This window comes from Ambystoma mexicanum, chromosome 9 (assembly GCF_040938575.1).
Source record: "Ambystoma mexicanum isolate Mex_15411 chromosome 9, UKY_AmexF1_1, whole genome shotgun sequence".
In the NCBI taxonomy this organism is placed as follows: Eukaryota; Metazoa; Chordata; class Amphibia; order Caudata; family Ambystomatidae; genus Ambystoma; species Ambystoma mexicanum.
Window position 1 is genome coordinate 1280408794 of NC_090931.1, and position 26242 is coordinate 1280435035.

The 26242-nt window shown below is 47.3% G+C and overlaps 1 protein-coding gene across 1 annotated transcript in view; it reads left to right on the plus strand.

The window, feature by feature from the left end:
* Window positions 1-26242, plus strand: part of ESYT3 (extended synaptotagmin 3) — a 392268-nt gene that overhangs the window by 317186 nt on the left and 48840 nt on the right. The window contains exons 13-16 of the mRNA XM_069616612.1: window positions 13-72; window positions 162-227; window positions 15951-16016; window positions 19952-20038. Of these exons, the coding sequence (XP_069472713.1) occupies window positions 13-72; window positions 162-227; window positions 15951-16016; window positions 19952-20038 (279 nt within the window). The remainder of the gene's footprint in view (window positions 1-12; window positions 73-161; window positions 228-15950; window positions 16017-19951; window positions 20039-26242) is intronic.

Below are 26242 nucleotides of genomic sequence, written 5' to 3' on the forward strand. Positions count from 1 at the left end.
TTTTCTTTACAGACAAAAGGCCAAGCAGCGGCAATGGTTATTGTGTACTTGGACAGTGCCTTCAACCTTCCTGTAAGTTCATCTAAATTCTATACAAGAATCCATTTGATATTTCTTAAATGTCCTGAATTTGAAACATTTTCTGTTTTTCATTTCAACAGAAGCATCATTTTGAGTACTCAAACAGTGAATACGGGGCAAGGAAGCTGAAAAACAGCTACGTCAAGGTAAATGTTCCTTCTGCCGGTCAGTCGCACTCGCAAACCCTGCGCCTCCTTCCTCTCCATATTGTCTGTGCCATGCCAACCTCATCACGCCCCTTCACACCTAGTCATCATATACAGGCCGTTCCTTATTGGATCGCAAAGCACTTGTAGACCACAATTAAAATGTAATCCCCAAAGGCATAACCCGTTAAATCCGTTATAAGTAAAGGTTGCTTGAACAATATAAAATCATATCGCCGAATGTAAAACAATCCAAAACGCAAGCTACGAGGGAACAAGGAAATAACCGCCATCTCAACTACCACCAATCTGATCCCCACCCCCAATGTTAATGCGTCCGACACCGTATTTGCCTCTTACTAAAGTGGTAATTTAAGCACCTTGGACCTGATCCACTAGGCCCACCAAATATATATACCACCATAACACCTACTACTGGTCTCCCTGGATGTGGGAAAACGAGTGGATAATGATGTGTTATTTATATAGTGCTTTACATTGAACATATATCACCCAAAGGAAGTAGGTACTCCTTTATCGACCTCAGAAGGATGATGGCGAGTTGGCTTTGCAGGGATTCAAACCTCCGACCTGCAGATCGCCTTCAGCAAGCACTCAACCCGCTGAACTATCTTACCGGCTAAATTATTTCGTTTTGATTGTTGGTACAGAAGATCAATTTTAGGACAGAGCTACCTGCTTGCAGTTTCATCAGAGTGGGGCTCAGTCAGATGTCCTTGGGCTAAGATGGGTGTAGTGTTGGCTTGTGTTTTTATTTTTAAACTACTTTTTATAACAGTAACAGAGTTAAAAAATAAAAAAAATGTACATTTCCAAACCCATACAGTGCAATGGCATTGAGTATAGTAATGAAAACAATCTCGCAATATAGATCAGAAATCCCAAATGTTGCATTGTTTGCTTGTGTCTGTGTTTGATTGCCCCCTTGCAATGTGGGGGCAGGAGGTACCGTTGGGGTCCTTGGGATAATCTAGGTGTGCTTAAGGCACCTGTGCCTTCCTTTTCTCATAGACTTCATAGGTAGCTTTCCTTGGCACACCCACATGCCTGTGTGCAACTTGCAGATCGCACCTTTCACCCTGCCACAGATGACGCCGCTAGGGAAATTATAGTGTATTTTATTTTATGAAATGTCTCACCAGAGACAGCTGGGCATTCACTTTACTCCTCGTACCTTTATGATCCCCTGATGTGCTCAACATGTTACAGACTGAAGGATTGCAATTTAACCTGCGAAAGCTAAAATGATAGATTATTGATATATATGTGTATATTTTATCATTTATCTAGCATTTACCCATACAAAGGCGACAGTATCAGTGAGCATTAAGCTGGTCAAATAAGTAATATTTTCAGTAGGCCATCTCTCCTCGTCCAACTACATAGAGGGGCTCGGAAATTGAGTGTTTCGACCACCTGGTCAGTATTGGAGACTAAAGTGTAACTTGACAATGTCAAATGGTCCACACATGTTCATAAAGACTTTAAAAAATGTGCATGATTCTGTACTGCGCCCATCTGGCCCACGTTTGGACTATGGCATGACTGTTCTGGATCTTACATCCACGGTACCAGTGTTGGTATGGAACATTAAGAAAGTTCATCAAGCAACTCTCAGAAATCTATATTCCATCAGAGCACGATGCGAACATAAGCGCTGGAATTCTAAAACATTCATAGCTATGTATTCCCATTTTATTTCAGCAGAATTTACTCAAAAACTGTTGTGCTTCTGCATTCTCCCTTCCCAAATGCAAAATTCGAAGGGATTGTGTCCTCCGACGTATTCCTTATCTTAGATATCTCTTTCCAGCTTTGCTGGCCTCGGAAAGTTTTTCTCTCTAGAGGGCGCTGCGCGTCGACGTCCGCCGAGTCGATGTCCCTGCCTATAAAGGCCGCGCGCAGCGTCCGTTGCTAAGTTCCGTTTTTCTGCGCTTACTCAGTGCCTCGGAATATCGTTGCTCAGTTTCGTAGATATAATATTCCATTTTCCTCGAGATATTCGATCCATACTCGATGGCTTCCTCGTCTGAACCGACAACCCCTCGGTCCGGCTTTAAAAAATGCTGAGACTGTGAAAAAAAGATGTCGATAACTGACCCTCACAGGGTCTGTCTGTGGTGTTTGGGAGCTGAACACCATTGTTCGGAGTGTGAGGACTGTATGTCCATGACAGCTAAAGCCCTGAAGGAGCGTAGGGGGAAGCTGGAAAAAGGTAAGACTTCTAAAGCTTCTTCCTCGACGAAGTCGAGACATTCGTCTCCTCGTCACCATTCGCGCTCCAGGTCTCAAAGCGGGTCCCATCGCTCTTCGAGATCGAAGCACTTGAAAAGGAGACGCCGAAGATCCCCTTCTTCGTCCTCCTCTTCCTCTGTTTCACCTAAGAGAATCCCTTGCCCCACGAAGCATAGTTCCCGGGCTGAATGGGAGGAATTCCGAAAAAATATGATGAGCGTCTTCGAGAAAGCGGCCTCGACCCCCTCGAAGACTGCCGAGAGCGATGCTCTGGTCGAAAAACCCGAAGGTCCAAAATGCTGCAAGTTGCAGCACCCGGCGAAGGAAGCTTCTCGAGCGCGTCACGAACCTTCGAGTAAAGCAAAGACCTCGAATCCTTCTTCAAAGGTTCCGTCGACGAAGGTTCCGTCGACGCCGAGGTCGGTGTCTTCGACGCCGTTGTCGAAGGGACCTTCGACACATGGGTCTGTCGACTCGACGCCATCCTCGACACCAGCGTCGACGCCAAGGAAAGTCACGGTTGCGGCGCACCCAGTGGCTATTCCCAGGTCTTCGATGTCGTCGAGATTGTCGATATCCTCGAGCAGAATTCCGATTCTATCGAAGACCTCGAGGCCTCCACCTTTGTTTTCGATGCCACTTTCGAAGCCTTCGACGTCGGCGTCGACGACATCGACGTTTTCGAGGCCGATTACGACAAGTTTGGCACCCTCTGCCTTGGAGATGGGTTTCACACCCTTTGTGAGCTCAGACCAATAGAGAACAATGTCTTCAATTATGGAAGAGGGAGAACTGTCTGATCAAGAAGAGCCATTTGAGTTGCAGGGATCTGCAACCCCAGTTCAAGAGGAGTTAAACCCCTTATAGAGCCTTAATGGCCAGGATTACAGAATTTATGGGGTGGTCAACACCTTCACCGGCTTTCCAACAGGATGACCTCACGGATATTCTTGATAAAGGTCCACAGGAGGATCCTGTAGTACCTTTTCATAAAGCTCTTCAAAGAAAAATAATGACGAACTGGGAAACCCCAGATGTCGTCCCTTGCAGTAAATAAAAAACTGTCTGCTAAATACAGGGTATCTTCTGCAGACCCGGAGTTTTTGTCCAAACACCCATCCCCAGAAAGTCTGGTGGTACAGGCAGCATCTTCTACTGACATCAAGACTGCTTACCCTACCACCCCACAGGACAGGGACGATAAGAAATACGATGCTATGGCTAAAAGTCTTTTCGGCATGTAGCATGGCGCTAAAATCTATTAATGCTACTTGCATCCTTGCTAGGTTTAGCCATACACTTTGGGAGTGTGCTTCTACAGCGGCTGACTGCATCCCAGAGGGAGAAGAAAGGGAGGTATTCCTAAATATCATAAGGGACGGTAAAGACGCTATGTGTGAAGCCCTCCAGAAGGGCATTGACTCGGCTGACAGTATCAGCAGAGCAATGGCGGCAAGTACAACAACCAGGAGATTTGCTTGGTTGAGAAAGTCTGGTTTTGCCCCAGATGTGCAAGCCAGGCTCTTGAATATGCCATTTGATGGCTCTTCTTTGTTTGAGAAAAAGGCGGATGACAGTTTAGAAAAACTGCAAACATCGAAGGCAGCAGCAAAATCCCTAGGCGCTGCAATCCGTCAGACACCTTTTTCGTCCCACAGGAACCTCTGCGAGAGGCAAGTCTTTTCGCTTCTACTCCGCATTCGGAAGAGGTAGAGGACGACCGGCTCAAAGGGGACAAAGAAGAACTACCCGAGGTGGACGGGGTAGATATTCAAAAGCCGCAGCAACAGCAGGTGCCTCTTTACCATCAGCATCTGCATCTGCATCCTTGCTAGGTTTAGCCATACACTTTGGGAGTGTGCTTCTACAGCGGCTGACTGCATCCCGGAGGGAGAAGAAAGGGAGGTATTCCTAAATATCATAAGGGACGGTAAAGACGCTATGTGTGAAGCGCTCCAGAAGGGCATTGACTCGGCTGACAGTATCAGCAGAGCAATGGCGGCAAGTACAACAACCAGGAGATTTGCTTGGTTGAGAAAGTCTGGTTTTGCCCCAGATGTGCAAGCCAGGCTCTTGAATATGCCATTTGATGGCTCTTCTTTGTTTGAGAAAAAGGCGGATGACAGTTTAGAAAAACTGCAAACATCGAAGGCAGCAGCAAAATCCCTAGGCGCTGCAATCCGTCAGACACCTTTTTCGTCCCACAGGAACCTCTGCGAGAGGCAAGTCTTTTCGCTTCTACTCCGCATTCGGAAGAGGTAGAGGACGACCGGCTCAAAGGGGACAAAGAAGAACTACCCGAGGTGGACGGGGTAGATATTCAAAAGCCGCAGCAAAAGCAGGTGCCTCTTTACCATCAGCATCTGCATCAGCCGCCCCTAAACCACTCTGAGGACTTCCCTCACAAGACACCTGTAGGAGGCAGGTTAACTCAACATCTGGCGGAATGGCAGGCTATCACGTCAGATGCTTGGGCATTGGAGACAGTTGCACAAGGTTACTGCCTGCCTCTCCTACGCATACCTCAGAGTCATCCACCAGGGATCAGCTCTCAAAAAGCTCCAGATCCGCTCCTCTTGCAGGAAATTTTAGACCTGCTAGAGAAAGGTGCCATAGAACCGGTACCTGTAGCGGAGAGGAACAAGGGCTGGTACTCCCCTTACTTTCTCATACCAAAGAAAGACGGAGGACTGAGACCCATCTTGGACTTGCGGGAATTGAACAAATTCCTCAGGAAAGACAAATTCAAGATGGTAACTCTCTCTCAGATCCTTCAGGCCCTTCAGTTCAAGGACTGGTTGGTATCTCTGGACCTTCAGGACGCTTATTTCCATGTGCTAATCCATCTCAAACACAGGAAATACCTGAGGTTAGCAATTGGCAACTCTCATTATCAATTTCGAGTTTTGCCTTTTGGGCTGACCTCTGCCCCGAGGGTCTTCACCAAGTTAATGTCGGTAGTGGCTGCAAGTCTAAGGAGGGAAGGGATTCACGTCTACCCCTACCTGGACGATTGGTTGATCAGAGCTGTATCTTCGGAACAAGCTCAGATCCAGCTAGATGATGTTTGCCACTCCCTTCACAGACTGGGCTTCTCCCTCAATTTAAAGAAGTCACAAATTATACCATCACAGAGACTCCAGTTCATCGGAGCGATCCTGGACACTTCCCTGGGAAAAGCCTCGCCACCAGAGGAGAGGGTTCAAGATATTCTACAGATGGTCACCAAGTTTCAAAATGCCCAACGTCTCCCAGCCTTCGACTTTTTGAGGTTGCTAGGCCTTATGGCATCCTGCATTTTCCTTGTGCCAGAGGCTCGCCTGAGAATGAGATCTTTCCAGTGGGCACTGAGAACTCAGTGGTCACAATTCTCAGGGAGAATGACAGATCTTCTTCAGGTTCCCGACAGGGTGGCTCGAGACCTTCAGTGGTGGGCCTGTCAGGAGAACATTCTGAAAGGAGAGTAGTTTTGGCAAACTTGGCCGGAGATAACAGTAGTCACGGATGCCTCACTTATGGGGTGGGGAGCCCACGCCAACGACTTGACGATCAGCGGTCATTGGTCTCCATCGGAGTCCAGACTACATATCAACCTGTTAGAGCTAAGGGCCATCAGACTTGAGCTGAAGGCTTTTCTGCCATCTGTACAAGGAAAGAATGTCCTGATAATGACGGACAACACAGTGGCCATGCATTACCTCAACATGTGCAGAGAGGCGATGCAGCTCTGGTTATGGGCAATCCAAGAAGGAATCTCTCTATCGGCAGTTCACCTAGCCAGAGAGAAGAACTTGACAGCGGACGCTCTAAGCAGGCAGAGCACAGTCTCCCACGAGTGGGAACTAGCTCAGGAAGTCCTTCAAGAGATCTTCGCCCTTTGGGAAACCCCTCAGGTGGATCTGTTCGCCACCAGTGTCAACAGGAAGTGCGATCTGTTCTGTTCAAGGGAATTTCCCCCGAGAGGAGCTCAGGGAGACGCGTTCATAGTGGACTGGGAGTTTCCACTCCTGTACGCGTTTCCACCAGTCCCTGTCATTCCTCAAATGATCAGGAGGTTGAGAAGATTCCGGAAAACTATGATCCTAATTGCCCCGGATTGGGCCAGGAGAACGTGGTACCCGGACCTTCTAGACTTGTCCATCTGCCCTCCAATTCGACTTCCACTCAGAGAGAATCTGCTCTCACAGAAGGGAGGTCAGGTTCTCCATCCAGACATCAAAACCCTCAACCTTCACGCTTGGCTTCTGAAAGGCTGAGGTACAAGGATTGGGACCTCCCTGATGAGGTTATGGAGGTGTTGCTTTCAGCAAGAAGGCCAGCAACAAAATCTTTATACCGCTGCCGTTGGAACAGATTTTGCAGCTGGTGTAGAGAAGAGAATATCGACCCCTTTTCATGTGGTACACCAACGGTGTTATCCTTTCTACTCTACTTGGCAAATTCAGGCCTTCAAGTTGGCACTATCAAGGGCTATCTCGCAGCGCTGTCCATCTTTAAGCGCACTGCGGAAGAACCATCCTATTTCAAGTTACCCTTGGTAATACAGTTTCTAAAGGGGTTAACTAACGTTTATCCCCCAAGACCATTCCAGGTTCCCCTATGGGATTTAAATTTAGTCCTAACTTTCCTGATGGGCGCACCTTAACTTTCCTGATGGGCACACCTTTCGAACCGCTCCACTCTTGTTCGTTAAGGTTTCTTACCCTTAAGTCTGTTTTATTAGTAGCACTTACATCTGCTAGAAGGGTGAGCGAGTTACAAGCTCTTTCTTGTAAACCCCCTCATACAATCTTTCACAAAGACAAAGTTGTTCTGCGAGTGAAGCCTAATTTCCTCCCAAAGGTGGTTTCTGAATTTCATACCACACAGAAGATTACCCTTTCATCTTTCTATCCTCCTCCCCATCCGGGGAAAGAGGAAGAGAGGTTACACAGGCTGGACCCAAGAAGGGCTTTAAGTTTTTACATTAGTAGGCTGGCTAGGATAAGACAAGCAGACCAGCTGTTTGTAGGCTACGCAGGTCACAAGCTGGGGCTACCGATAACTAAGCAGACCATTTCCAGATGGATTATTTTAGCCATTTTGGAATGTTATAAACTGGCAGGAAAAGAGCCCCCTCAAAATCTTAGGGCTCATTCGACCAGAGGTATCGCAGCTTCATCGGCCCTCAAAAGAGGAGTGCCGGTTCGAGACATATGTGCGGCTGCCACATGGTCGTCCGTCCATACCTTTACACGGTTTTACAACTTGGATTCCTCCTCCAGTCAGGAAACTAGGTTTGGAAGGGCAGTATTGCACTCTATTCATCAATAAGAGGAAGCATGAAGTCAGTACTCCCACCTTCAATAACAGAATACTGCTATGGGAGCCTATCTAAGATGAGGAATACGTCGGAGGACACAATCCCTTTGAAGAACAAGTTACTTCTTACCTTGTAACGTTCTTTCGATGGGATGTTCCTCCGACGTATTCCTTATCGACCCTCCCATCCATCCCCGCAGTACTACTTCCCTTGTTGTTGCAGCCTACGCTCCTTCAGGGTGATTAGTCTAGTCCAGAAAGAATTATTGTGGGCTACAAAACAGAACTGAGCAACGGATGCTGCGCGCGGCCTTTATAGGCAGGATGACGTCGACGTCGATACAGCGGTTGTCGAGGGACATCGACTCGGCGGACGTCGAGGGACATCGACTCGGCGGACGTCGAGGGACATCGACTCGGCGGACGTCGAGGGACATCGACTCGGCGGACGTCGAGGGACATCGACTCGGCGGACGTCGACGCGCAGCACCCTCTAGAGAGAAAACGTTTCCGAGGCCAGCAAAGCTGGAAAGAGATATCTAAGATCAGGAATACGTCGGAGGAACATCCCATCGAAAGAACGTTACAAGGTAAGAAGTAACTTGTTCTTCTGAAACCAATCATCAAATATCCTGCTCAGGTACCAGGCTGCCAGGTAACATGGTTACCTAAAGAAGGGCTAATTGAAAAGTCATTATCCTACTATTTAGTAAAAGGGCAGGTGTAGGTTTGTCCGAAGCAGCACTGGCCACTTCACTCATGTCACCACTAGAGAGAGCTATTGCCTAAGGAAATGGGTAGTGGTCCTACTGTGTGAATGAAAACCTAGGAGACAGACTGCTGAATGCACAGACCTCTGGGAGGTGTAGTTCTATTGGCTTTTGGCTGTTTCAGCGGGGATTCCAAAGGACGTTGAAGTGAAAGTGGGACAGTGACTCCAAATGCTGAGAGTGCAGCCCTGTCACACTGGCATAACAGGTCAGGAGAAGGAGTGTGAGGGGTATAAGGGCAGGGGGTGGTGGGAGCATCTGTGGCGCCGGAGCAGAGAGCACCCGTGGTGTAACTCCAAACACTGAGGGAGAGAGCTGCCCTGTCACACCGACGCAACGGGTCAGGTCAGGAGTATACCACAAAACATATTGACACCCTGAACATGTCTTTCTTTACGCACGTTGGCCCGTGTACACAGGCTTTAGACTAGTTTCATCTTAATTCATATCAGTCTAGTTCTAAAAGGCATTACACAGTTATATGGGAACAAAGCATACTGTAAAAATACTCTCCGTGCATTAATTGAAGACACACTTTGCAAGATCAATTCATGTCTTTCAGGTACCTGTTTTTAGCAGAGAGAGTCCAGATTTTCAGACCTAAAACTGGAAATGCTTTGCGTAACTTTGTCCCCTCCAAATTGAGCCAATTGCATTTTAAATATGTAATTGAAACTTGCCTGTTTTTCAGCTTACAAATGTTATTCTGAACAAAAGCGTTAATCAAAACGCTGATTGTATTTTAGGCCTATTATTTTGTGACATGATGTGGCATGTGACCAAGTCAGGTCTTTTCATGTCACTGTTCAGAATGATTCGTGGATAATTTTGGAGCTTGTCAGGAACCATGTCAGAGCTCATTGAGGCAATTTCTTGTCTCTTTTGAGGTGCTGCCAGTTTGCTAAATAAGCCAGCGGTCCATCCTTTCTTCCCGCCCCTCTCCCTACTTTCACCATCCTGCTCCCAAAATGTACTTCTACAAAGCTACTAGCTTTTTGACCATGCTTTCAAAAATGTTAAATCTCGCCTGTCCTGGAACGACGCCCCGGGGGCCTGGGACCCACGCTGCAGACCCCAAAGTTTTTGCGCCTCTGGGCCCGGCGGCCATCTTGCGGATCCCCGCCGGAACCCGTATCACTCGCCACTGCAGCAGGGCCTTCTGCCCACCTCACATCATCACCAAAGCTCGCCTGGATCCTCCTCCCCCCAGCTGCCCGGGCCAGCACGTCCATCACATCAAGCTGAGGCCCGGATCCGCACCCCAACTCCGGTGCTCCTCGCCCCCTCCCCTCATCGGCCTGCTACCACCATATATCTTGTGGCGCACCGCTCCACAGACCTGCAGGGGTTGCTACCCCCACTACCTATCCAAGTTACCCCTGTTTACAGGAAGTGCCCGGATCCTCTACAGCTGCACAGCGACCCCCAACATCGTGGTCGGGAGTTGAGGAGTCGGGGGAGGGAGCGGGAGTGCGGCCTACTTGCTCCAGGGGTGCGGCGGGGAGAGGCCCCACGGACTCGCCGTCCCAACCCCTCGAGCCCCACAGCGGCAGATCCCTCCTGATCTATCCTGGACACAGGCGAAGCCACTGCCCCAACTTCAGCTTCCTCACGCTTCCAGGACCCCCCCCAAAAATCCTTAGACGGATCCCTCTTGACTCAGGCGACTCCCGCCTCTGGACTCGGAGTCCCAGCCCCAGAACCTCCCGGAAATCACACAGTTCCCACTGTCTTAATCACACCGAAGAGCTGCCACTCTCCCCAATCTTCCACCACAATGTCTAAAAGCGTGAAGACACCCAAACAATTGGACATTATCACCCTCATGACATCCGCGGCTGTTGAATGAGCCAAGAAAGCCGACCCGCCGGGGGATACTAACAAAAATAGTGCCGCACCAGCTGCAGAAGCAGATTCCACTCCGCCACAAGCTGCAACTAAAGCTGATCTGCAAGACCTACTAGCGGCCCTAATCCGGGAAATCCAAAAAAGCTCTGAGGAAATAACTAAGAAAACAAACCCTCTGAACAAAAGAATGGGGAAAGTGGAGCATCGGACTGCCGAAATTGAATCCGAAATCTGTGACCAAAGATTCGAAGATGAACATAACAAGGACAGGATAGCCGCCCTCAAAGCTAGATGCAACATCCTTGACGCAAAACAGGAGGATTTGGAAAACCGATCAAGGAGGAACAACATCAGAATCTGAGGGATCCCAACCACTATCCCGGAATCAGACCTGAAAGCTTACATATCGGACCTCTTTCGATTTATCATCACCCTCCCAGACAACTCCCCACTAGAATTGGACCGAGTGCACAGAACCACTTCAAGGAAGACCTCCACACTCCCCCCAGATGTTTTGGCCAGAATACACTTTTTTCAGATAAAGGAGGACATTATGCGAGAAGCAAAGCAAATGAGACAGATCAACTTCCGAGGGTCCATGATCTCACTCTACCAAGATCTAGCGAGCGCAACGCTCTTGAAACGGAAAGCTATGCAGCCCTTGACAACCTGGCTACAAGAGAAGAAAATCCCATACCCCTGGGGTTTTCCCACCTCAGTGAAATTTAAATGGGATGGAGCACAGAGGCAAATAGTCGTTGAGAGAAGCGGAAAAACTCATGGGCATAAACAATACCGTCCCCAGCGACGAACCTGAAGTACCAGTTCGCCCCCCCGGGACAATTCCCCTGGAGGGTCATGGTGCAAGCCCAGCAGTCGACGCAGACTCAGGGGCCCCCTGAAAAAAGACGGCGATGGGGGCTGAGCATGTGACAGCAGATTCCCGGTCTAGGAGGCGGTGGACCCCTCATGATGCGTTCACCCAAGAACAAATGAGGCCCCTCTAGAGCTAACACAAGCAACTCACATGCACCTATACAGAGGCGTGCCCTCCGGCGAGCAATCACGCGGTTCGTCTCGGCGGCCCAGTTGGCCACACAGAGCGCATTGGTGCCACAAGTTCCCCAGTGGCAGTAGGTAGACGTTCCCTCTACCAGTTCAACGTTAGGGAAGGAGTAAAGATACAGAAAGAATTATGAAACTTACAGGATTGTACTATTTATCATGATTATTCACCGTCCCTAGAGTCATCCAAGGACTCTGCAACACAACATGCAACAACATACGAAAACAAACCCACAATTCATCACTCATCAGGCCTTATCCAAAACCCACAGATCAACCCAGGGATAAATCCCACAAGACAGCCTCAACGCCACGCTGCCAGAGATGGCTAATACAAGTGAGTTAAGATTCCTCTCCTGGAATATACAGGGGATGAACTCCCCAAGAAAACGCAAATCGGTAGAACACCGCCTGGGTCAACTGGCCGGAGACATCGTCCTACTGCAAGAAACGCATCTCCTCGCAGAGGATGAACACCGCATAAAATTTAAGAGATGCAAACAGTCCTTCGCCACCTCTGGCTCAAAGAAAAGGGGGATAGCAATCCTTCTCAGCGACAAAATCCCAGTAAGCAACATCACAATAAGGAGAGACCCGGAGGACCGTTATTTGCTACTCAAAGGTATCTTCGAAGAACTTCCCATCACGTTTGTCTCAATCTACAGTCCCAATACTTCCCAATGCAAGTTCCTAAACGTCATCTTACCAACGATCCTATCATTCCGGGAAGGCCACCTATTCATTGGCGGAGATTTCAATGCCATCCCTAACCCTCTGATAGACAAAACTCTTCCCGCCACGAATAACGATTACACGCAGGCCCTGGCATTACTTAAGTTGTTCAGAGAAACAGAAACAGTAGATGCATGGAGAATACAAAATGGCACCTCAAGAGACTACACACATTTCTCCAACGTTCATAAGGGATACTCAAGAATTGACCTAATCTTAATCCCTGACATCCTCTACCCTTGTGTCAATGGCACGGAAATTCACACACGCATGATCTCCGACAACTCCCCGATTTTTGTAAACTTGGACATCTCAGGCCAGAAATCCCCCCCTCAAAGGTACTGGAAACTGAACGACTCACTCCTTCTAGATATTAGCATAAGAGCCGAAGTGGAGGACTCGCTAATAAACTACTTTGAAGAGAACACCACACAAATATCCCCCATCAGTACAATCTGGGACGCAATGAAAGCGGTGGTTAGGGGTGTCCTAATAGGGGCCGGAGCTGAACAGCGAAGGATCTCAAACATAGCCTCCTCCAAACTAGAAAAAGAAGTATCCCTCCACGAATCACAGCTAAAAACTCAATACTCAAGGAAAACCGAGCGGGCCCTGAGAAAGGTGAAAACAGCCCTGGAAATGCTCTGTCCCGACCGGACAGCCAAATCAATTTTACTACGCCAAAGGAAACAAAGCAAACAGGATATTAGTACAAAAGCTGAGGGCACTCTGTAATCGGAACAACATACTTAAACTACGAGGAGGAAATGGAAAACTGCTCTTCTCCCAATCGGAGAAAATAAACGAACTCTTGAGATACCACACATCTATAATGTCCAGTGACCCGCTAATACTAGAAGATCTACCAGAATACCTGAGCGCACATCCGCCCCGCAACCCCGCACATCTGGAACATCTGGAGGCTCCCATCGGTGGAGAAGAAATTATTGAAGCCATCAAAGCTCTCAAACCCTCCGCTCCAGGCCCAGATGGCCTAACCGCAGCCTTCTATAAAAGATTCGCCAGAGTTCTGGCCCCACAACTATCCGCATTATTCAACTCCTTCCTAAATCCATGGCCGAATTGATCACGATCCTGCTTCATAAAACCGGAAAAGACCCCGAACTCCCAGAATCCTACCGGCCCATATCACTCTTAAACAATGATGGGAAGATCTTTGCCAAAGTGCTAGCCAGAAGACTGGGCCCAACTCTTCCAAGCCTAATCGACCGTGACCAAACAGGATTTATCCCTGGCAAAGGGACCCATGACAACATTCGGCGAGTACTAAACCTAATTGAAGGCGCTCACAAATCCAAAACAAAAATGGCGGTAATATCATTAGATGCCCACAAAGCCTTTGATCGGGTGGACTGGGGATACATCCACAAGGTCCTCCAACGCTTCGGCCCCAACTTCACATCATGGGTCATGGCTAATTATCAAATACCCACTACACAACTTTGAGTTAATGGCACAAGTTCCGAACACATCCGTATCACAAGAGGCACTAGACAAGGCTGCCCGCTCTCGCCCCTGATCTTTGCTCTATCCATGGAGCCTTTCGCCTCCAGAATCAGACGAAATGAAGCCATAAAAGGAATCCAAGCGGGAAATCACGAATATAAAATCGCACTCTATGCCGACGACGTGATGTTAACCATTACAGACCTTTCGGCCTCCCTGGGGACACTATGGAAAGAGATTGAGGAGTTCGGCACCATGTCAGGATTTAAAGTCAACTTAACCAAATCCTCAGCACTACCCGTCAATCTAACCCACCTGGACGAGGCCGCCCTCGCACCGCTCTCACCAATTCCCTGGGCCAAAGACGCCATAGAATACCTCGGAGTCCAGATCACCGGAAACCCAATGCGCCTATACTCGAACATCCCACAATTACTCAGCACCCTTCAAAATGATCTCAAAAGATGGAAACAACAAGAAATCTCATGGTTCGGACGAATCTCAGCTGTGAAAATGAACCTGATCCCCAGATGGCTATACCCATGCGAATCCGTGCCACTACAAATCCCACCCCCAGCCATACGTGCACTACAGAAGAAACTAATGGAATTTGTCTGGTGAGGGAAGAGGCCCAGGATCAACAAACGAATCATGATGAAAGGCAAACCACTAGGAGGAATGGGTGTCCCTGACCTAGCCAGATACTCGCTAGCAGCTCAACTATCGCACGCATTCGCTTGGGTGCAGGAAGTAGACCCCCCGCTATGGCGTCAAATCGAAGAATCCTGGTGCCCGGTCCCCCTACATGACCTCCCACACCTACCACTACTAAAACCACAAGCCAACTCCGGGCCACTATCTGCCACGACCATCACAGCCCAATGTTGGAAATCTGCAGCCCGGAAATGGGGACTTCGCAGCTCCCTGGGATCCATGTCTCCCATTTGGAAAAACCCGGAATTTACCCCTGGAAACCCACCTCGAGACTTTCACGCCTGGATAGCAGGGGGCCTGGCAAAAACTAGCGATTTCCTTGAAGGCTTGCCCATCACCTTCGAGAGATGCAAATCAAAATTCGGAGTGGGGGAACAGGAAAGATTCCGATACTCACAAATTAGACACTGGCTGTCACACAGAAGGACCCGGGACAAATGCTCGAGAGAACCAACAGCCCTGGAGCTCACGTTAACATCCCCGACCAACAAAGGGAAAATATCCATCATATACCGGCTCCTAGACAGATCGGACCCAGCAAAGAAAGAAAAATATATGGCGGAATGGGAAAAGGATATTGGCCGGGAAATAGCAGCAGAAAGCTGGGAGCAAATCTGGTCCAGACTACATAAAAGTTCACAATGCGTCACGAATAAGGAAGGAGGCTATAAACTGTGCTACAGATGTTACATCACCCCCACCCAAATCCACAAAGCCAACCCGGACTTTCCCGCCACATGCTGGCGAGGGTGCCAAGCCCCCGGATCTCTCTATCACCTAGTATGGAGCTGCCCAAAGGCAGAAATATACTGGAAAGAAGTGCTGAAACACATTAAAGAAATCTCTGGCCTCTCTATCCCTTGGGACCCAGGAATTGTCCTCCTGGGCGAACCCGCCTATGGAGCATTCCCAATCTCGGGTCATATTTCCCAATTATGCAACCACCTGCTATTAGCCGCAAAGATCGCTATGGCTCGTTTATGGAAAGACAAAAATGGCCCCTCGATCGCCCTAAGGTGGGCCAAATGCTGGGAGATTGCAGTAGCAGAAAAAATCACAGCAATCCGCTCGGACTCCCTAAACAGAACCCTGAATATATGGGATCCATTCTTGGACTATGCGGCCAAATACCCAACCCTCACCAGGAGACCTCCACTTACTAGATGGCTCCAATGCAGCCCCCTCTACTAATCTTCGACCAAACCCCGAACACACCGGAACAGAGGGAAAATGTACCCAGAACTTTTCCACCTAATCGCCACATCCAAGAACCACCCACCATCTTCTTCACCCTCCAACTCACATTAGACTACAAAGGCACTAATTAATGTTTAAATTGAAATATATTGCATTGTTGCATGTAACTCTATCCTGTAAGATCAATAAAATGTTGTTATGAAAAAAAAAAGTTAAATCTACAAACCCAAAAGATATGCCTTAACAGAACAGTAACGTGCTCTTATTTTAAAAACAGATACTTTTCAAATATGGTCTGTATTTATTGTTGAACTGCTGTACATCCGTTTTAAAGTTAATTATTTGTTTATATATTTTTCGTTCCACAATGCAGAAGACGGACAAAGATCCAAATTCTTACGTTTTGCTCTGCGTGGGCAACAAAAATATGAAAAGCAAGGTAGGTTATGCACGATTCCCTGATGGGGGCACGGGTGGTATTTCTCATAGCCCCACTGACAATATAATGTCTTGCCGATGCTTTTGCGTCTGAGAACCAAAGAAGTGGCATCCTATTGTAGATATGGAAAGCACAACCCTTTGCTTCCTTTTAAATATACATTCAAAGACTAAAGGGTCGGGGGAGCAGAGTGCTACTACACACATTTTCCAGGGACCTGGGGGTGAGGAGGGCACAAGAGACAGACAGGAAAAGTGTGTGTGTGCAACACCAGCAAAGTTATGGTGGGTTTGAAAAGGATTGAAAAAAATCCTTTCTCCTGAAATCTGAAAGTAGAATAATCCTTGTGAGCCAAGGCACACATGCGCAGCACCACCTAGCAACCATTGCTGGAAATTTACCTCCAGCTGAGAGCCACATCTACAAGGCATTGTGGGCATGTAAAGTAGCCTTTTGCTCCCTGAAATTCTTTGTCTTACAGGGCATTGCTGCTAACGGGTTAGCTGGTTGTTCTGTTCTCTTGTTTTCAGTGGCTGACTCCACATGTTCTCCTCACTCCCCTGTCTCCTCTCTCTCCCACTTCCCGTCCTTCTCACTCGGCCTCTTTCTTTACACTCTCCTTCCACTGATCATAACTGTACTGGTCTCCACCACTTCCCTTATCTCCACGCTCCACTATTCTCAGCTTGCTGGTATTACTTTGCTTCATTTATCTCTTTCCCCACACACTCCTTCCCCCTGTTCTTGCTGCTCCATCGCAGCTCTCCTATCTCTGCCCACAACTCCCCCTGGGGTTCCCTCTCTCCAACCCCTCTCACTCCTACTATTCCACCTGCCTATTCTCACTCCCCTCTTTCTTGCATGCACTCAAAACACACAGCCTCTCTCACAACTACTCTTACCTCCCCCCCTTATATTTCTATCTTTCCTCCAGTCAATCTCCCACTCCCAAATAAACAACTCAGTTGGTACCTTGCTCTCAGCTCAAACACCTGATCATCACACTTGCACATTACTCCAACAGTCTCCTTACACTCCTTCCCCAGCTGCTGTGCACCCCTCTCTGGTCTCTTGGTCCACCTACACTGCTCCAGACCTCAACAGAACACCTTTCACCCTCTTCTGTACCTGCTTGCTTTTTTATAGTCCAGCCTTCCCTGTTGTGGAGTTACTCCAAATTCCCATTGGCCCTCTACATTACCCGATCCCCTTGGCCAATCTCTAGCTGAGTTAGTGCCCTGGAGGCCAGGACTTCCTCTGAAGCCTTTAATAAGCTTCTAACCCTGGTCCCTTCTCAGTTTCCATTCTTGTGCTGGCAGCCACATGCGCCTTCTGTTAATTTGGCCTTTGATTCTTTTTAAGTGTTGGTGAGTTTGATGTCCAACCAGGGTTGAGCAGGATCTCTGGGTCGCCCTGCTCCCCTGCAGTCACTTTCTGTTCTGTTTTCTGTTATCCGACCCTTCCCCTGGGTCTGTTTAGGAGTGATGAGGTGTCTCGTTCCTCTTGGAAAGGAAAAGTCGCAGTCCATTCCATTTATGGTCATGACTCGATTCCTGTTTCCTCAGTCTGGGTTTCCACAATGTATCCCAGGTCCATTCTGGTACTGGCCTTTTTGGTTGCACACTACTTTGTCTTGGGGGTTTACAAGTCCTCGTTTTTTCTGAAAAAGAAGAAAGGGGACTGGGCCAGTGCACAGGCTGATAGGTTTTCAGGCAGGGGCGGTGGTACCAATATTGCAAATACTCTGGCACTCTGGGGAGCCAGAGATTGGGGCCCTCAACTTCTCCACGCCACTCACGGTGTAGGACCGGTTCAATGTAATAAAGACCTATTTTATTTATTTATTTTATTTATTTTTAAAACATTTAATCCAAACAATGACAATACAAGATGTGCATAATTCATAAACTCATCAATTCATTTTCCCTCCTCAAAAGTCCGCTCCCGCTCAGCAAATCACAACAGTTTAGTATCAATTCATAGAGCATAACGTAATCATGTGCGAATTCATTTATTTATCAGTAATCAATTGGAGGGAAGAAAGCATTGGAACGATATATTGCCAAAAACGGATGGAAAAATATATACATATATAATTGGAGTCTGTGCAATAGAAGGCAATGTCAGATATGTCAGGAGTTCATAAAGTGTCATTACGTTCGGTTGAAGGAACATCTTCTCTCTGTCTAACACATAATTCAAGAAAGGGTTCCAAATCCGTATGAATTTCGAGAGTTTCCCCTCTAGAATGGCAGTAAGTTTCTCAAGACCCATCAATTACCACACTTTAACCCACCAATACACCATATGCGGCCCCTCGACAGATTTCCAGAAATAAGCTCTTGTGATTCGTGCCGCAGTAAGCAGCTGGGCAATTAGGGCTGCTCTGGAGCCCGACATTGGGAAGGACCCTTCCTCTGGCACGTCGCCCAAAATTAGTATGCGTGGGTCCATGGGGAGCAGTGTGCCAGTGATGTCCTTGATCTTAGATTGCACTTCCAACCAAAAGGTTTGGATAACCGAACAATGCCGCCACATGTGCCCTAAATCTTCCCGTTCACTACAGCCGTGCCAGCATGTGTCTGGGCAGTCTGGGTTCATTGCATGTAACCTGCTTGGCGGGAAGTACCAACGAAAGCATGGCATTCTTTTACCAACGTGCACTTAGAGCTCTTATGGGCTCTATACCATATTCGATGCCAGGACTCCTCTGGAACCTCTACTCCCAATTCCCTCTCCCAAGCCATCCTGTAAGGAAGCTTCTCGCCTTCCGAGGCATTTTCCAGAAGTTTATAACAAGTACCCAGCCTATGGGACGCTGCCCTTCGAGAATTCTGAGTTCTATGCCCAGTGGTGTTCTACTGGCAGCCTGGCGAGTGGCCCTATTAGTCAACCAATGTCGGAGTTGTATGTACCTAAACCACTCCATCTCTGACACCCCAAATTTCTCCTTACACTCCTGAAATGTTAGCGGTTCCTGATCTACATACAGGTCCCTAAGCCTTAAGGGCCTACCCGAATTCCAGACCTGAAATGAGCTGGGATTTAGTCCCGTCGAAACAAATTTGGCGAAAAAAAAGAATTTGGAATGTTTTTTTTTAATTTTATGTTTTATTTTTGTTTCGTTAGTAAAAATAGTGTCAATAAAAAAATGGGAGTTTGGGGGGAACCTCCCATTTAAAAAATAAAATTTAAAAAACCATTTGAATTTTTTTTTTCTAGCATTTTGGGGTCGAAAAAATGGCATTTCGAAAATGTGACGTTCGAAAATGTCACTATAAACCCCATTACAACACATGACAATATTTTTAAAAATGTGTTTACAAACGTGTGTTGTAGTCATAGTGAATGACAGACTGGTTTGCCTCTAGGGAGTTTCTAGCATGGGAATGTGATGTGTATTCAGTTTAGTTGATTTCCTTAAGTGTGGGTGTCCATAAGCAGTGCATTCCATCGTCTAGGTTACTGAACCGCGGTGTGTACTACGCCAGAGCAGTGATCGAAGTGGTTGGCAGCGGTGCTTCTCTACTTTTAAAAATTATGTTTCAATGTTTCTATACTTTTTATATTACAAAGAAACAGTTGCGGAATGGTTTCGTTTTAAATCAGTGTAGGAAGCAGTTGAAACTTGCTCTTTGAGTGCAGCGCACTGAACGTTCCCTTAAACAGCAGGCGGGGGGTTTGAAGGTGTGGAGTGGGAGTGGGCATGGGGCTGGGGTTTGTGGGTGGCGGGAGCAAGCCAGTAGGGAACATACTTCCACTACTTCATTTCGTACACTTAAACCACTGCACCACAGTTGCAAGCTCACTCCATGTAAATAAGAAAATGCAGCTGTACTTCAGTGGGGTGCGTAAAGTACATTTCGGAACTGATCAATGTATGGTATCTTCATCTGTGCTTGCAAGTAAATCTTTCTTTAAATCTTTTCTTACAGATCTGCTGCTTAAGCCAAAACCCGGTGTGGGAGGAGGCTTTTGCTTTTTTCATCCAGGATGTTCACTCGCAGCATCTTCGCCTTGAGGTTAGTGTTCCCCCCTCCCACACCCCCCCCCCATCGACCTGACACTCAAGCTAGGGTTGTTTACTTTACCCTTCCAGTACCCAGGTGATTTTGCACCATTGGGCTAGCTATTTCTGTGTAAGCCCACGTCCTGGACAGAGTTGGCTCGAGGCCTGCAGACCCTCACAAGGTGGCAACGTACCTACTGGGCCTGGAGCGGCATCGGGTCTGCCCCGGTTTAATTGGCCGCTGTGCATGGTTGCTGCGCGTGCCCTGTGGGCCTATCGGGCAGTTTGTTGGTTCTGGGGCATAGTGGCCATTGGAAATGGCAGCCATGCCAAATGCCCACTGGCCATGCCCAGTGAGTGCATTAGATATGATCGTGTATTTCATGGCAAAAATTCGATTTATCTAAAAGACACGATTTCCTATGCCAGACACACAGCAAGAGAGGTCATGAGCAGTGCATGGCGGTAGCCAAGCTATGGTTGCTTTAGGAACCGTAACTAGCGAATACACACGCACATATACACTCTCATACACTCTCATACTTGCACACTTCTGTGATTGTTCAGTCCACCCGATGTATGTTGCCAAAATTAAGGTAGGTACTCAGTGTACTTGGCGAAGACGAGCAATTCCGAATATTTTCTGCTCTGTTCAGTTTGCAGTCAGACAAGGATCATGCCTATTTTACATTCCCATCCAATCATGTATCTGCAGTATCATTAATGTCATAAACTATGCAGCTATCTCACATGTTTGTTTGCATGTCACAAGTGTTGAGACTCGTGACTTGCATACATGATCTTTTATTTCTCTGTCACTCTTCTTTCACACTAGACTTATAGTTGTGGTAGGATCTCAGTAAAGTTGAAACCGGTTCTAGGGCTGTTGGAGACCTTAACATGTCCATCATGTTCACCTAAAACCCATTGCTCACATGGTGTCTTGGCACTCAAATGTTAACGGTGGGCTCTGATTGATACTCCTTGGTCCTCTGTCATCATGTAGTTGTGGTTGTGGTTGTATCACAAATTCATCCTAAACTCCTTTTGTTGGGGTGTCTCCAAGAATAGTTTCTGGAGCCACAGTTGGTCTACACTTGCTGCAGACTTAGACCATCTGCTTATGTGTTCAATTTGCTGGTCAAGTGGCACAGGGAGTAGAGCCTCGCTTTGACATCTGTGCAGAGCTTGCTGACGCAGGTTCGAATCCCGACAGGTCCAAACTCAGCCTTTCATCCTTCCGAGGTCGATAAATGAGCTCCAGACACTGTGGGTAATAATAAGCAGCGCTCAGATACCTGAGGGATCGTAGCGCTATATAAATGCGAAATTAAATTATTATTACAAGTTTCCCATGGTGTTAAGTTAAATGATGCCCCAACATGTAGAATTTGCTCTTTGTAAAGTCTGTGCCTTACAAATGAATGCACTTGTTCTGTATCACATGGTGATAATGGGTGTTTTCATATAGTTTACAAAAAAAATCATATGCCTTTGTTTATGGAACTCTGACGCGTGTTGTCTTTTCTCGATTCTTGGCACATACTTGCTACCTTAACGAGATGCCACTATTTGACCTTACACTTTGGAATTCTCTTTAAAAAAATCTTAGCTCATATAAGGGCTGCCTGTCTTTTTATAGGTTATTGAAATTCTATTTGTCTGCATTGTTTTTTGTTTCCTGGTTTCTTTTCTCTTGACATGTTTCTTATTGTTCGACGGAGACCAGGCTCCTTGACGTGGTTTAGTCTGAAGTGTGCAAGCTTCTATTTCTGCATTATCGGGCACAGAGGGGCATTGTGGCCACCTGTTATGTTCCCGATATTTTGGTATTTCTTGAATGAAAGAATCCGATTTTCAATTCTCGACATAGAACTGAGATGAGTAATTATGAATGGCTAGTGTGACTGGATCGTCATCAAATATTACTTTGACATCTTACAATGCTTCACAGGTGTTTTATTCTTGCTAATATAGGGTTAGTGGACTTAGTGGAAAATAAGACAAGGATAAGTCTTAATGGGGCTTTAGAAGTTGGCGCTAGGGCTGCCCCCCGGCCCCCTTTGTCTCGTCTCTGTTGAATTACCTCCAATTTAGCACAGGGGTCCATAATCCTGATCAGTGCTAGGGTTTGGTCACCCCTACTGTCTTATGCTGTGAGCTAATGCAGGGATGTTTCCCTGATCCGCTGGCTAGTGGACTCCCCAGTGTCTTTCTATTTGTTCCACTCCTAGCCCTGTTCAGTGATCTGTGGGAGTTAAGGAATAGTGCCTTGCATTCGCCCTGTTGGAATCACCCTCCCACCCCCAGTCATGCACAATCTCCCCTCACCCTTCTACTATTCCTCCTTATTTATTTCAACTTTCTGTCCCTCTGATCTTCTACTGTGCCTTCCACCCTCCACCCTTCGATGTGGGTTTCTCTCTCAAATACTACCTCTACCCCCTCTTACCGCTTCTCCACTCCTACCGCTTCTCAGCTACTGCCTCTCCTCTGCTACTACCACACCTCTGCTACTACTTCTCCACTGCAGCCAGTTCTCCACAACTACCACTCCAATACTACTACCACTTCCTACTACCACTACTCCACTCTCTCTTCTTCAAGCATGCACACTCCCTCCACAGTACCCATCCTCCCCTGACAGCCTCCACACTCCACCACCACATTCTATTGCTGGGGTCTTGGTCCTCCTCCTTCCAACTCTGATTGTACTCTTCTAACCCACCAACTTCCTCTTCATATGCCCTCCTTAAATCTACCTTCTCCTCCCATGATTGGCTGCTGCCCCTGGGTAATACACTTGCCTAGCTCTTAGGGGCTTGTGAGAAGGGCAAGGGAAATTACAAAAGGGGGCCTAATCACTGCCCCTTTTCTCTGCACGGATTACCAAGTTTCTGACCTGCAACAAGCAGTCCATGATGGACTTCCTTCCCCTCTAGCAGAGTTCTCCGAATGGCCTTCTCTTTTTAACATTGTAAATCCCTCTTAAGCTAGTGGAGTTACATTTGTGAGCATGGGCATGGCTCTGCCGCAGCCTGGTCCCCTGCTGGAGGCTTCTCTGCAGGCAGGCCCTATCCTTGGAGGATTGTACAGACCCAAAGTATTTCTCCCCCCTCTAGCTTGCTGTGGCCCCCTTCCTCCAACCATCACAGCTTTGGCTGTGATGCACGCTCCCTTCCTGCTCCCGTCCCGACATCCTTCAGCTGCTCCCTTGGCCACGTTCCCCCAGCATCCTTGTTTCCACCGGTAACTGCTCATCCGTCACTGTTACTGTGGCCCTGAGGATCCCCCCCTCTTCCGCATAGTTAAGGAGAGCATACGTTCAGGCACACAAGAACGTTTTTGGAACAGATCTAGGGGTCAGTTCCCCTGCCCCCTTCTCCTGCCAAGGCCAGGCGACTGGCCTTGTCACACACCACCACTCTTTCCTGGAAGTCCTCCTCCTCATTCTTCTGTGCCTACTTCCTCTCTGACTTTCTCGATTTGCAGTGAATCTGGGTTATTTGGAGTATCCGTTTTCTCAGGCACTGACAGGAAATATGTCCCCGGTTCCTACAATCCTAAGATTTGGTGGTTAAGTTTACATTACGGGGCTGAGTTGTTTATACCTTGTCATCCAGCTCCTGGTGGCAAAATAACTACCCATTTGCTAAACCCAGTGAACTACTGACCGATTGCCAGTTTTTCCGGGAGGTTTGGATTCACGAGGACCTTGGTTTCCAAGATGGTCTCGCTAAACTGGCGTGTGACTCGTGTTAGTAAGTAGGAGACCCAGTCTCCATGGGCACAACAGTTGACATTTGGACTCTGTCTTGATGACTGTCTGGGGGTAACCACTCTGGGCAAATGCTGTTGTAATTGCTACCAGAATCTAAGGGGGGGGGTGGGGGGGGTACGACCTTCGCCTGAATCCTGAAGACATGGTCTAGGAAGTCCCCTTGGGTATAAAGCCATTTGTGAGGGATCGCTTCTTTGATACCTTTTATTTTTCTTTTTTGGCCTTGTGCTCTCCCGTTGGGTGCCTGATTCAAGACCATAGACAGAAACATCTAAGTCAGTCTCTGCCGACCCACTGTTTCCCTTCTCTCGTAAACGGCATATCTTCCAACGGGTTTTCGTTTGTGTCTCGGTCAAAATCTTCCAGCCATTGTTTGAAAAACATGGCCAGCAGTTTAGCAACATCCTTTGGGGAGGGGCCTTCCTCCTTGTCTGAGAAACCATCCGTCCAGAAGGACTTGTCCTGGAGCTTGCTGATGGTTCCGTTCCTCTGAGTTGCCTTTCTCATGGTGTTCTGGAGCTGCTCTGTTCTCGCAATGATCTTCCCATGACCACATTGCAACCTCTTAATAGGGTCTCCCTCTTGTATTATTCACCTCCCTGCTTTGCCTCTAGGGGTCTAGAATTTGACAGGTGAAGGCAGTGGTTTTCTTTTTCTGTGGGTTTACCCTGTGGATTCTAGGTTATAGCCCTTCCCCTTCTCGTTGGTATTTCCAGAAATCGTTGCCGGGCCTGAGGGCATATTCCTAGATATGGTGCCTATTTCATCCCCATCAGGGTATCAACTGTCACCTTCTGATGAACAGTACATCCCCACCCGCCCCACCAACCCCAGACTTTCATTGCCTCCCAGTGTCTGCATCAGGGTTCTGTTCCCTGGGCGGTGTCTCTTGGGATTTTGATACTGTTGTCCTCCGTAGTTCCAGTTCGGTTTCCCACACTGTGTACGAGCAAAAATGAGCCAACACCTCTCCCTTTCCGAAGATGAAGGGGACCGGCAGACCTTTATCAGGTGGGCCTGGATGTTGGCTTGATACTGGACATGGCTGGTGGACTGGAAAAAAATACCCAATGCTGTCTTCGGGTGGATTCCGCCGAAGGTCATTCTCCACTATGGCCTTCCCTTTAATGGGAATCCAGTAATCATGGGACTTTTCCAATGGAGATCTTCGGGTTGGTATATATGCTTGTTTAGTCAGTGGCTGGAAGAACTTTCCAGCAAACATGGTTCATAATTGTATTACATTGTATGTCATTTATATAGCACCTTTTACCATTATTATAGTAACAATGTGTTAGTGGTGGGAACGCCTGTGGGAACTTAAGTCCAAAATGTTAGAAATTGTGGAGTAGGTTTAGAATGCGTGTGTGCATTTGGCCAAGATGAGGCTTAGGGGGGCTGGCCGGGCTTTGGTGAAAGCATCTCGCGAGGTCAGGCATGTGGCTGTGTGCTAAGAGCAGTCAGGAGAAAGCGGGTGTGCAAGAGACTCATTGTGTCCAGCTGGCCCAAATTTGTCATAGGTCTTCGCTTCATACTGATGGTAGAGGTGTTGGGGCATAGTCTGGTGCAGGTAGGCAGAAGAGTTATGTGACCAGCGAGACCAAATTTATTGTAGTCGTTGCTGTATTCTGATGTGTGCAGGTAGCCACGTGTATATGTATTGTGGATGCTTTTTGGTTGTCCTATATTGTACAACTTCTCCCAGGCTTTTAGCTTCGGAGGATTTTAACACAATAAAAGGGTTTGTATTTTTGTATAATCTGTTTTCATTTTTGTATTATGTGATTGGTTTCTCCGTGGGATTTTGTGGGACAGCGATTACAATCGATGAAGAATTTTGTATTTTGTGTTTTCTCTCTTTGCTGTATATAACATTTGAATTCCCCCAGGAGGTAGAGAGTTGGCCCCGGAGCATGTTGCCAGGGTCTCACCTGGGGCTTATAACCATATTGTTATACTGGTAAGGATTAATAAGACCATAAAAATATAAAGTGCTAAAATAATCATATCCTTCTGGGATTCTGAGGACCCGGTTAGAGATGTATAAAAGGAAATGTTACGTTTTATCGTTATTGGAGTGATATTCACAATGTTTTATTAACATTGACAATTTAACTGTTTTACTGCCTGCCTTCTAGTTTAATGTTGCCTGAGATTGGTTTCATGTGAATGTAGAAGCTAATGTAAATGTTTGGAATTCCTGTTTCTTTGAGAAATAGCTTTTTTAATAATTACATTTTGGTTAATTAAAAAAATTATGTATACGTGTCCGGTGAAAGAATATATTGGTTGACGAGGGATCGTTTTTTCAGGTGGATTTTGGTCATATTGGGAAAATCCCTTTAATCATAAGTATTTTTTGATTGATACATTTAATAATGTTTCTAACGCTCCTGTTTACCTACAGAAAGTTTGTCCATGTTCTTTCACAGGACA